General features: G+C 43.5%; 1 protein-coding gene across 1 annotated transcript in view; it reads right to left on the bottom strand.

The window, feature by feature from the left end:
- Positions 1 to 976: 976 nt before the first annotated feature.
- Positions 977 to 13,017, bottom strand: part of LOC141989953 (SITS-binding protein-like) — a 72,663-nt gene continuing 60,622 nt past the window's right edge. The window contains exon 13 of the mRNA XM_074956895.1: positions 977 to 3,178. Within this exon, the coding sequence (XP_074812996.1) occupies positions 3,005 to 3,178 (174 nt within the window). The 3' untranslated portion in view covers positions 977 to 3,004. The remainder of the gene's footprint in view (positions 3,179 to 13,017) is intronic.

Genomic DNA, 13,017 nt, shown 5'->3' with positions numbered 1-13,017 from the left:
TTTGCTAGGAAATGAACTGTGAATCTGAATCTGACAGCAAGGAGCCCAATCCACAGCTGGTGTAAATCAACACATTTCCATTGGCTTCACCAATTGATAGCAGCTGGGAATCTGGCATTGTGCCTACAAGGGAGGGGGAGAAGCAGCAAGAGTGGATGAACTTCAGCAACAAAGTTTCCATTTTCATACTGTGCCGAACTTTAAAAAGAAAACAAAACAAGAACCTCCAAAATAGTAGACCTTCTTCTAAGTAGGTGGTTTTTCATTTTTTTCCATGCAGCGTCAGCTGCTCTTTCCCAGCATTTACTATAGTAGACCCTCTAGATCCATAATACAAGGTGAATGTATGATTAAGTACTTATTAGTACTTACTCTGTTTGCACAAAATCTGTTTTGTTGATTGGGTTGCTTTTCACTGGATTGTGGATGGGCAACCATGCAGAATTTCATTTGTGCTAAAGGAAGCAATTGGCGGGGGAGGTGGGGGAATTAAATGGGGGAAAAGTGCTGGATTAAGAGCCAGGGAGGCCTTCTCTAGTACAGGATGGGAAGCAGTACAAGCTTGCCCCTGACCTGTCAATGTGCCTGAAAACCCCAATTCAGAGAGACCACTGCTAGGGCTGAGTGGTCAGTTCCATGTCTCTACTGCCTAAATTAAAAGACCCAGCTCTATTGCTCAAGGCTGTAGCAGTTTCACCAACCTCTATACACGGCCCAGCCACCACTAGAGGGGCACAGAGGGCTACTATGAGTGTGGTACATTTGCTAAGGGTGCCTATTGGAATCAATTATGTTGGGTGTGTATTTTAGTTTTTTAATTAACAATACAACTTTATTTCATCCAAACTTTACCCTAAAATGCTTTACAAAGTTATTGTAAATCATACAATTGCAGCGTTAAACAATATACAATAGCTGCATGAGGGAGAAACCAAGCAGAGGCCAGAAAACAAAATAACAATTTAGAGCTGGGGTTTGAAAGAGACAGAGGGTTGATCACTCAGTGAGACATCCCAAGGTTCTTCCAGATGGCAGGAACTGCAGAGGAGAGGAAAAGGCTCTCACACCGAGAGTACGGGGAGACTTAGAAGAAGTCAGTGCTCGATAAGCACAATGTTGGAGGGGAATATTGAAAGGTCCTGGTTTGGAGCGGGAGGCTGAAGCAAATTCCTCTTTTACAAACAGCCAAGGTCTGATGTGGATATTTGGACGGTGCCTGCAGTATCAATTTGTTTCATATAAATTGCTGATGAGACTGAACACCTGGAGGGGACCATGTCGAGTTACAAGCTCAGGGCAGCAGCTAAAATCTATTCTGTTCTGTCTGGGCTCCATTTAAAAGGCCACTCAGTGCTGTCAGAGCAGCACCAAAAGGCATCTCTTCTTTGCCAGTCTCTTCTGTCTCCTACAGTATGCAAGTTGTTTTCATGCTAAACTTGTACACCGTGCCATAGCAACCTCCTGTGCATGGTCAGAGTGAGCCCCTTCCCTGTGTGGCACACAGGGCTCCCCCTCCCATACACAGCCTTTGACCCCTTGCGGCACCCTGCATTTTGACACTGCTCTTGGGCCCCCTCACACTCCAGAAAGTCCTAGATGCTCTTGATAAAATTAGGAAAATCCTGAGTGGTTCCTGATCTAAAAGGAAGACCATGAGAGAGATCATCAGCTGATGTAAATCGGCCTTACTCCACTAACGTCAATAGAATGTGATACCCGTTGAGCATCTGGCCCGTTTATCCCAAGGGTATGACAAAGCAGTAAGACATTTCCTATGAGTGAAGTTGGGTACTTGTCATGGGATACACAAAGAAATTGTACCATTTACATTAATTTTAGCATTGAAAATCTGAGCCGCCCTCCTATATATATGCACCCCTCGGTACTGTCATTTGAATTCACTCGGAAGCTGTTCCTTCCCTCCAGTTATGCTAACACTATGTATGTCCAGCCTCTGCAGCGTCTTATCAGCTACTAAGAACTCATGTGTTTGCTGAGCTCCTAACATTACAGAAAATAATCTTCTCTTTGTAGCCTCCTAGAACCTTTTGAATGTTTTAAGTGTTGCCATTCTAGAACATCCTCAGTGTATTGAGTCCCAGCTGCTGCATAAGACACACATCCCTGTGCTTCAAATAGGCTACTTAGTTCCAAAAATAAGCAAAGGCTGATTTCAGTTTTGGGGTGTTCCCAAGCCATGGGAGGGGGGCACTCTGAAGTGAGAAAGCAGGGGCAGAAGGCAGCAGACAGGATAGTCTCTAAAGCTACACAAGGCAAATAATCATCCATAAGGAATGGAGAAGACGTCTCACATTTGTGACCTGCAGCCACACATTACAGAACAGTTTTCTCTGCCCTCTCCTTTTTTTGTAAGTTTTGTCTAATAATAAGACACTAACTTTTTCCTAGATGAAAATAAAGACATTGACACAAGACCCAGAACTGGATGCTGCAGGTTTCCCAAATGAAACATTGCAGTCTGTAGAAGGTAGGTGATGATGCAATCCTGTTTCACTAAGACTCTGGCCGGCAGTTAGACCTGGTCAACCAAGACTGTTTCTTTTCAAGGCAGCCCTGCTGTCTGTCCATACCTGGCTCTGTTAGAGCTTCCTCTTTACTTTAATTATTTTTCCCCCCAAACAGGGGAATATTTCCAGTAGACATTGAATCCATCTGCTTTCTCATTACCCTGTGACTTTGAGGGTGTCTCTCTCTCACTACTAGTTAATCAGAGACGTTCCTGGTAGTTAACACACAGGATAGGGTCAGATGAACCTGGATGATCTCAGCAGATGTGCTACATGTGTGTATTTTTTGTACCAAAGCTCCTGCAGTATTTCACTATTTTAGAACGGTAGCAAATCACAGTAAAAGATTTAAACACCTGTATAAAAAAAGAGTTCCTGGAAAAGCACAAATGGCTGAAAAGGAAGAGAGCCTGTCTTGTCAGCATCGCTCTTCTGAGAAGTAGGTGACTCTTTTGAGAGCTGGGACTGCCTGGAATCTAGGAAGCTTTTACAAAAACTGGCACCTCCACAAGACTGACTGAGTAGTTCCTGATTAAGGTTCCTCCATCAAACACCTGGGCGGTGTTGGTGTCCATCCATGTGAGGCCTTCCCCAGGCAGGTAGATGTCTCTCTGAACTCGCCCTTGTTCTGTAATTGGGGCAATCAGTACCTGCATTTAAAAGAAGCACAGCATTCAGCAGGGCTAGGTAGAATTTACTGCAGCAAATCTAAGCAAACCGAGGGCCAGATTCAGACAAGTGCAACTGAATGGAAATCCATACAGTCTTCCATAAGTTCTGAATGAGTGAGTTGCACCCACTATCACAAGGCCAAAATTTGGCCCACAGACATTTCTCATGCAGACCTGGCAGAGCAAGAGATTGATTAGCACCGGCCAGAACCTTGGGTATGTGCCCCACTTGGCTCTCTACACACCCAAGCAGTGCCTCCCCGTCTACACGGCTATTTTTAACAGTGTCGTTTCCTGCTGCCTCCCCTCCACCACAGCCTTTCCCTGCCACAGGTGGCTACACATACCAGTGTGGATGCAGCCTGATTTTCACTGCCACATGTAGCTACGCATACCTACATGCCACTGCAACGGGTGTGCAGTGTAGCCATAACCTCACTGTCTCACCTGGAGGCCCCACCCAACAGCAGAGCCCCATTGTGTCAAGTGATAGTCTGTTGCATGAGTGCTCTACAAAAGAGATGTCTGTATACATGTAGATAATAGAGCTGGTTGAAAATTTTCCAGTGGAAGTTTTCCACCGGAAAATGCTGATTTGATGGAGTCCAAACGTTCTACAGGAAGGTGTCAGTTCTGTCTAAACTTTGAACAGAAACCAGCCAGCCTGCTTGGTTTTCTGTCGGCCCACTAGATGGCTGGTGGGGGAAGCTCACAGGCTCCCTGGGATTCCAGAATCGCTGGCTCCCCAGGTGATTGGCTCCACGAGGTGCCTGGTGATGTGTGGGTGGGCTGCCAGGCTTCCCAGGCTCCTGTGCTCCCACTTGATGTATGGTTGGGCTGGCCGGCTCCCTGGACAGCCCGGGTCCCTGGAATTTTTTGAAAATTTCTGTTTCACAGGAAACTTTGCATTTTTTGTTCCAATTCATAATGATTTTTTCCCCCAGAAATGTAAAATTGCCCACTAAATGGAAATTCCTGTTTCCAGCCACCTCTAATACAGAGTTAATAGAAAAGCTGCCAGTAGACCACACTCAAAAATATGCAGCATTGTTCATAGGCTTTTCAGGAAAAATAAAAGATGGCATGCACTGCAAATGGTTTCTGGTATGCAGTTCTTTACGTGGAGCTCTTATCAGCCCCTTACCTGAAAAGCTTGCATCCTAATAGACAAGACAGACAAAGGGAGAGAGAAAGGGGATGTTGTTATTCCATTTTACTGATGGGGGAAAAGTGACAGAGATGAAATGATCTTTTAGTGGGTCCCTTCTGGGGCCTTAAACTTTACGACTATGAGATTAAATGACTTGTTTAGATCACACACTGAGTGCAGCTTGGCCAGACCCAGGGATCTGGCTCAAAGTTTGCTCAATAGCTTAGATTTTGTCATTTATTATCACCTCATATATTTGCTCAATAGCTTAGATTTTGTTATTTATTATCACCTCATATATTTCTGGCATAATAACAATAAATAGTAATAATTAATAATAAAGGCTGACTCTTTTATTTTAATTAGGAATAAGATTATTGATTTGGATGGGAGAATTCCCATTGACGTCAACAGGCTTTGGAGCAAATCCAGAAAGCCCTGTAATCCTGCAAGGAAGGCTGCTCTCATGCTATATAAGGAACATTTACATCAAAATTAATGGTCAAGACCACACTAAATTGCACTCGCACCAATGTGTGCCCCTTCCATTGCTAGCTGATTGTTGATTCTAATTTAGACTAGGCATCACTAATGTACCTAATCACTATGGTATCTAGGCGCCAATTAAAAAAGTGTGTAATATTTTTTCCATAATGGACTCTACTCTGCTTCCTTTAGCCGCAGTTGCTTAGTGTATGACTTTCCCCCAGCTCATTTTCTGTTCTCTTCTTTTCTCTATCCAGAAGAGCTGACCTTAAACTGCTACAGTTAGTCCACAGTGGTGCAGGCTGCATGATTTACCTGGAATCTGTTGGCTGGTAACTTACTATATAGCAGTGCATTAATACTCTAGTTGACTATTCCTTGGACTCAGTGTGAGAGTCTCCATATTTTTTCTGTAATGGCTCAGGAGACACTGAAACTGGGATTTGCAAAAGAGACTCGGGGAGTTAAAGCTCCCAGCTCCCACTGAAATTCTGTCTCTGTCTTCACTGCATAGCTAATCCAGGGGATTGGCACCCAGGGTTAGCCTAGCCCAGGTGAGTGTCTGCACAGCAGAGCCCTACCCGCGTTACTGTGTGGTCACTGTTCTGCACTCACCTGTGTGTGTCTGGGGGCATATCTAATGGTTCTTTGGGCTGAAATGCTCTAGGATTCTTTCCCAGTCCATTGTGTCAATTGCATGAGAACTTGTCTGTCCTTTGAGGGGAATTGTGGGAAGGGCATTGGAGGACTATCAAGCACTTGAGTGATATTTGTCTGCATCCTCGCTGCAAAGTGGAGGGTTCAAGTTTAAGTGGAGCTTGGGCTCTAACCCATAACCCCAGCGTGTAAACTAGGCCAGGCTTAAAGCACCCCCAAATCCAGGTCAGAGGTTTTTATGTGTGTACAGTAGGGGTGTTTGAGCTAAAACCCGGGTAAAAGCCCAGGTTAACTCTGCAGTGAAGACAGTTTTTCTGGACTTTAGATACCTAACTTCCTATATTCCTTTAAAAATCCAAGCCTGATGCCTTCTTGTGTGGATAATTGCTTTGGATAAAAAACCCCCGAAGAGTTAACCCCCGATTAAATGATTTTCATTCTGAGATCTGGAGTAACCTTGTGTCCTCTAAAAATACCCCGGAAGCCAGCCTCTCCAGTACGCCTCCTTCATGATAATCCACAATTTCCAGGGAATTTTAAAGCTCTTTTTTTTTTTTTAAATTTATGGGAAAAGAACAGTTTTTTAAAAGATTAAAAGCTTTAGTTGATGGATGCATCCTAATGTCTTTTTTCCCTTCTGAAAAATAAATGGCAAATTCCAAGCTCTTGAAAATATTTATCACTGAGAAATTATTTCACTTCAGAAACTGGAAAAGGCTTTCTGGAACTTACACAAGTTTTGCAAAAAAAAAAAATGCATTGCCTTTTCGAGGGAAGAGTCAGCTGGTTTTGCCTAACTTTGAACCCACTAAAACACTGTGTTTTTTATTCAAATTGAAATGTTACTAGATCTATGTGCCTCTTCGGAAAGACTGAAAAAGCAAGGGGGAAATGAGAGAAAGATGCTAATGAGAAAAAAACCACTATTCAAAACAATCAACATTCTATAAAAGGCCACTTACAGATAAAGTGACCACACATACTAAATAAAAAACGGGAGTTTTTTGTGGTGACATTTTTAAGCTTGTGAAATACGCATGCAAAAGTGCACTTTAAAAAAACACAAAACACTGTGCTGGTGTGATCCTGACAGCTGCTGGCTCAACTGCCACGTGGGCAGAGGGAAAGATTTTTTTTCTTCCAGTATCTCAGTAAATTTATCATGAAAAATGGAACAAGTGCCATTAACATTCACGTTGAGCTAAGAAACAGCTTTGATAGTGCCTATGCTCCTTTGGCTTTTCTCTTTATGCCAAATACTGTTTATCACACTGAACACTTGTTCCACTGGGACTGTGTATTCCCAGTAAACCCAATGCAAATTTTACTCAACATAATAATATACCGTGAATAAATATTTTGTAGTTATTTAAAAAAAAGAAAAAGGTTGACTGATAAAATGAACAAAACGGGCATTTTAAGGAGTCCAGAAAGAAGTTCTCAGGACATGAGAATATTATGGTAAACTAGAAAGACAAGGTGGGTAAGTTAATATCTTTTATTGGACCAATTTACGTTGGTGAAAGAGACAACAGAAGTTGGTGCAATAAAAGATATTACCTCACCAACCTTGTCTGTCTCATATCCTGGGACCAGCTCAGCTACAACACTGCAAACAACAATGGTAAACCAGGACCGTTTTGGTGAAACCAGGTCATATGGTCACTTTACTCATTGGTGCCTGCTGAGCTTTCAGCTATGGTTCTTCTAGCCATTATTATGTGGAAGATTAGATGGCTGGGACTGGGTTAAAATAATGTTTGCCTGTTCCAGTCATAGGCTGGTGACATTTAACTTTCACCATAGTGTGACGTTATTGACATGAACTGTGACCGTATAGATCATTGTTGCAACCAAGGTCCTATAGTCGCACCAAATCTTGTACAAAGAAGGTAAAGTAAGGTGTCTATAGAAAGATTGTAATTTGCTAGTTATGATTATGCTGTGTGTATCATTTTTGTATTTGAAGTTATGAATATTGGCTATGTACTTGTATCTCAATGTTTTTGATTCTAAGTAGCATCAGTGAAGCATTTGGTCAGCTTCTTGAGAAAGGACTATTCTGAGTAAATGTCCAAACGAGAAACACTTAACTGACAATGGACTTTGGGAGACCCCAGTCCACATCTGAGCTTTCCTGGGAACGTTCAAACTAACATGTAAACAATGGCGTTGGCCTGCAAAAAGCTGAATCATTCATGGATATGTGACTTGCCCAGGTGGCTACAAACTCATTCTTGTTGCTGTGATTTTGCACAGGAGAACAAAAGGGTTTCCGCCCACTAGAGAGAGAATGTAAAAGGCCCTGGAAGCCTCTCCATTTTGTCTTCAGCTGGCTTAAGAGATGGCCTCTCCACCCCAAAGAAATGCCCAAAAGAAACTGGAACAAAGGACTGTAACTACGGACATGTGAGTGATTGCTGGACCCAGTCCATAAACCAAAATGTTGCTCTGAAAAGGATTGGGCCCAGACTAGGAAGGAGTCTAGTCTGTGAAATAATCTTATTGGAACATCTCTGAGGGTGAGATTTACCTGTGTTCAGTTTCCGACTGTATTAGGCTTAGACTTGCATGTTTTGTTTTATTTTACTTGGTAACTTACTTTGTTCTGTCTGTTATTACTTGAAATCACTTAAATACTACTTTTTATACTTAATAAAATCACTTTTTGCTTATTATTTAACTCAGAGTAAGTACTTAATACCTGGGGGAGCAAAAAGCTGTGTATTGATGTTATAGAGGGTGGACAATTTATGAGCTTTATACAGACTAAAACGGAATTATTTGGGGTTTGGGCCCCATTGGGAGCTGGGTGTCTTGGTGCTGGAGACAGGAGCACTTCTTAAGCTGTTTTCAGTTAAGTCTGCAGCTTTGGGGGGCATGGTTCAGACCCTGGGTCTGTGTTGGAGCAGACTGGCATGTGTGGCTCAACAAGGCAGGGTTCTGGAGGCCTAAACTGGCAGAGAAAACGGGCTCAGAGGTAGTCTCAGCGCATAAGGTGGCAGTCCCAAGGGGGTCTCTGTGACCGAACCCGTCACACATAGACTATTATTATCCTTAAGTATTATTGGTACTATGGTAGCACTTAGGAGCCCTAGTCATGGATCCCATTGTACTAGATGCTGAACAAACACAGAATTAAGACAGTCCCTGCCCCAAAGAGTTGACAATCAAAATATGAAACAAGAGACGACAGCTGGAAACAGACAGGAGTACAAGGTTTACCTATCCCTCAAAAGATTAGTATAATTGTTTCCCTCTCATTTTTGAAAAACTATGGAAGGAGTTTCTAAATAGTGTGGCACTGTAGAGAAACTGTAAATTTCTAGAGAAATAACAGATTATACACAGGATCATATGATGGCTTCCTTTTCTATGTACTCCATGAGCATTGTTGCGACATCCGAGCACCTTTCTGGTTTTCTATTCCATATGGTTATCAGCTGGTCAAATAATTCACTGCAAATAATATTCATTGTGAATTTGGGCCATTTTTCCATCAAATAGTTATTCACAAATGAAAGAATTTATTAGTTGGCTGGCTCTGTGGAATGCTTTTGACACTGTTATGTTTACTTTTAATACTGAAGCATTTTTAATGTACAGGGATGGCAACGTCTCCTAGCTTTCCTTCCTCTTATTTTTCCCTCCATTGACATTCTGACTTCGCACTTTAAGGGCATAAAAAAGATGCAGTACCACAATTTGCTGCAGTGCTATCAAGTGCCAGTACACCAAATATTTTCCAATGTATCAATGCAACAGCCACAGTCTCCGTGTTCTCTTCCTGTGTCTTCACAGTGAATTTAAATATGCATGTAGGAAAGGATTTACAATGGGCCAGATCCTTCTCCCATTTCAAATCAATGGATGTTTGGTTATGAATTTTAGTAGGATGAGGATTGGGCCCAAAAGCAGGGACCTTCTCCCTAATCCAATGTCGCTGATGATGCAAAGCTCAATGAAATCAATCAAGCAACAATTTTTCAGCCTTACCAAAATGGCAGTTTGTATTTTGCCTTGGAGAAGGTGCTTATAGTAATGGAAGACTGTCAAAGATTCAGTTCAGTTAACTGTCCTATGATTTAGATCCCTCGCTACATTAGTGGTTGGACATTTCAGAACAGTTTTGCATATGTCCCAATACTCCCTGGTGCTGAAGGTGCCAGACATTACACAAGAATGGCCTTTTTTTGCTATATTTTAGTACTTCCAGCCCCAACGAGCTAGGCTGCATCAAAATGTAAAATAATAATATCCAACCTCTTTCTGAGCTCATAAAACGTTTGGCTCAGGTTTGTTTTGAATGGTGGAATAGGCTTCTGCTTGCATCAGTTCTGATTTCATCAGAACCACTAGAGATTGATTGCGGTATTTGCCTAGAACACACTAAATTGTATCTTATTTTAGGAGCCGAACTTTCAGCCAAACTTTGGCTCTCCACCTTTTAGGAGATAGATCTGAGGTTGTTCTGATCTTTGTTCTTGAGCTTGTGGTATCTTAACAGAGAATATTTTCCTGCTAATGCAGATCACATTACTGTACTGGAACTGTCTGATTCAATTGCACAGGAGATTTTTCAATTCAAGGGGTTTTCAAGAAGGAAATATGTTTTCGATTGCTTGTGATTGTAACTAATCTTCAACATTACAGCCAAAATTCCAGACCTTTGTTATTGTAGAAATGTTTTCTGTGAAGTTTATCATTCAAGAACATTTTCCACGGTCAGCCCGGATTTGCAATCGGGACATTCTTCATCCCAAATTATTGGGAAAACAAGGGATTTGAGACAATTGAAACGAATAACTAAACGTACAGGTCACAGAATGCTAGGGTTAACTCACCACATTTTGTGAGAGATGCCATGGAATCTTTAATGATCACAAGTGGTCAGGGTTCTGCTCTTTCCTCTAATCAAAAAGACGGTTACTCCAGCTGCATGAAAACATCTTACTGGGGCACTGGTCCAGTATAAAAACACATGGCCCCCTACTGAAAATGGGAGTTTTATCAGTGATTTGTGAGTGAGCAGGATTTGGCTTGCAGTGTTGGAACTCACCTGTCAGAAATAGGGGGTGGAGTATGGGGTGCCTGTTTCATCCAGTTTGACCTCCCATCCCCACGGTCCTTCTGTGAACTGTTGGAGCTGAGCCCTGGCATAATTCCCAGACTGCTGATATATGATAGTCAACCCCGACGCAGCCAGAAAAGCCCACCTAGCCCACAGATTTCAAGATCAAATAATAAACACAGATAATAAAATATGTTTTCAATTTAAATGTTTATACTTCTCTCCCTGACACACATGTGTTGTTCTCCTTTCACCCAGGCACCCAGACAGCAACTGGAGCTGGGGCAAGCTGCATTCTGACTCGCTTCGCTCTGCTGGCTGTTTAACCCCTCAGCTACTGGTGACTGCTTTGCTGCTCGTGGTGTCAAGGGAATATCAGGAAATGGCCCAGTGCCTCTGGCAGTGCAAGCTGGTACTGTCACTCAGACTCATCCCAGCATGCCTAACAGCACAGCACGTGCCATCACAGAGACACAGTTTGACAGTGCAGTGAGTGACATTGTCTATCCTCAGTCTAGCACATCTGGCCGCCACTGGGGTGCTGTTCCCCAGATGTGCTCAGCAGCACAACGGGCACCAAGCCTAGACTCAGTCTGGCACACGTGGCAGCAGCATAGTACGAGTGTGGACCAGGTAAGTCTGGCGGCCCAGCCGATGGAGTCTTGCGGATGCACATCTGAGACCGTGGTGGGATACATCACACAGACACAGTCCAGCAGGCACCGTTACCCAAGTAAGCCAGCTGTTTGGCAGTACAATGAGGGGCATTGCCTGGAAACAGCTTGGCCCAGGAGCGGTGTCCAGCAGCAAAGCAAGTGGCATCACCCAGAGGCAGACCATGCCCGTGAGGTGCCATCAGCCAAATGAACCCAATGGATCTGGCAGAAAAGTGGGTGGCATTGCTCAGAAACAGCTTGGCCTGTCCAGTTGGCATAGCGGGCAACTTACCCAGATCTAGCCCTGCACATTTGGCAGCACTGTGGATGTTGTCACCCAAATGCATCTCAACACACTGACCAGTGCAGGTGTCTTCCAGGTGTACTGAGTAGGTGCCGGTGCACAGCGAGTGGCATTGCCGGATGTAGCGCGGCATGTCTGACAAAGCGGAGAGACCCGTTGCTCAGGTGCAGCCCAGCACGCCTGGCAGGACAGATGAAGCCCTGACCTGGACACCACCTCTCTGTCCTGTGGCACAGTGAGTACCAGCTCACAGATACAACCATTATGTTCAGTAGCAATCCATTTGTTGAAACTAACTCTGAATCTGTATGGTGACAGGTTTCAGAGTGGTAGCCATGTTAGTCTGTATCAGCAGAAAGAATGAGGAGTACGTACTCCTCATTCTTTCTGATCTGTAGCAGACGTGGCTTTAAGGTTGTTGCTGGACAACTCACTAGGGCACCAGTGAACCTGGGACCTAAGGAATGGGCTGGACAGGGTGCCTGCGAGTGAAAGGCCACACGTGGAAACATGTGGCTCTCCAAAGAATACCATTTTTTAAAGCTGTCTTCTGGGCTTTGATCTTGCATACTGAAATTTCCCAACCCTGAATGGGGGAGGGGAGATTTGTGGGGGGAGAAGAGGTGGCACTCTTTGAACCAAAATCCTGGATCCACTCATTGTTAAGTATGTCTATTACAGTAGAGCCTGGAAGTCCCAGTCAAAATCAGGGCCCCATTCCAATAGGTGCTGCACACACATATAGTGAGAGAGTTCCTGTCCTGAAAAACAGATAATCTAAATATTATTATTAGTTACTATTTGTATTACCATAGTGCCTTGGAGACCTAGTCATGGACCAGGGCACCTTTGTGCTAGGTATTGTACAGGCATAGAACACAAAGACAGTCTCTGCCCCATGAAGCTATTAATCTAAGCATAAGACATGAGACGACAGATGGAGACAGAGAGACGGGAGTACAAGGAGACAAGATTAAGGCAATAGTCTCAGCACATCAGCAGCCCAACCACTGTCACGTTTTTTTGTAGGCATCATGAGAAAGGAGAGTTTTATGGAAGAATTGGAAGGTGGCTAATGAAGTAGCCTGGTGAATGTCTCTGGGGAATGCCTCCCAAGCGTGAGGGGCAGCGTGGGAGAAAGCACAAAGGAGCTTGTTTGAAAATGTAACAAGTGGGCAGTGGTGCCAATTGAAGGCAGGAGTCTACGTCTTAATACTGAATGGGAAATGATAGGTAGGATAGGGACAGGCTAGGAAGTCCTAAACAAAGCAGAAAAAGGTGCGGAAAAGGAAGCCTCATTGTTTTACCTATTGAGGCACAGAAAAAGACATGGGGACTTGCCTAAGGTCACACAAGAAGTCTGTTGCAGAGCTTGGAACTGAACCAGGTCTCCTGAATACTGGTGCAGAAGCTTAACCACAAGATCACTCTTCCTCACACGAACTAGTGGAGGTTCAAACTCCAGCTCTGATGTCAAAGGGAATTGGATTCAGT

The sequence above is a fragment of the Natator depressus genome, chromosome 6 (genome assembly GCF_965152275.1).
Source record: "Natator depressus isolate rNatDep1 chromosome 6, rNatDep2.hap1, whole genome shotgun sequence".
NCBI classification, from domain to species: Eukaryota; Metazoa; Chordata; order Testudines; family Cheloniidae; genus Natator; species Natator depressus.
Note: the sequence above shows the minus strand (reverse complement) of the source record. Positions and strands in the feature narration are given on the sequence as shown.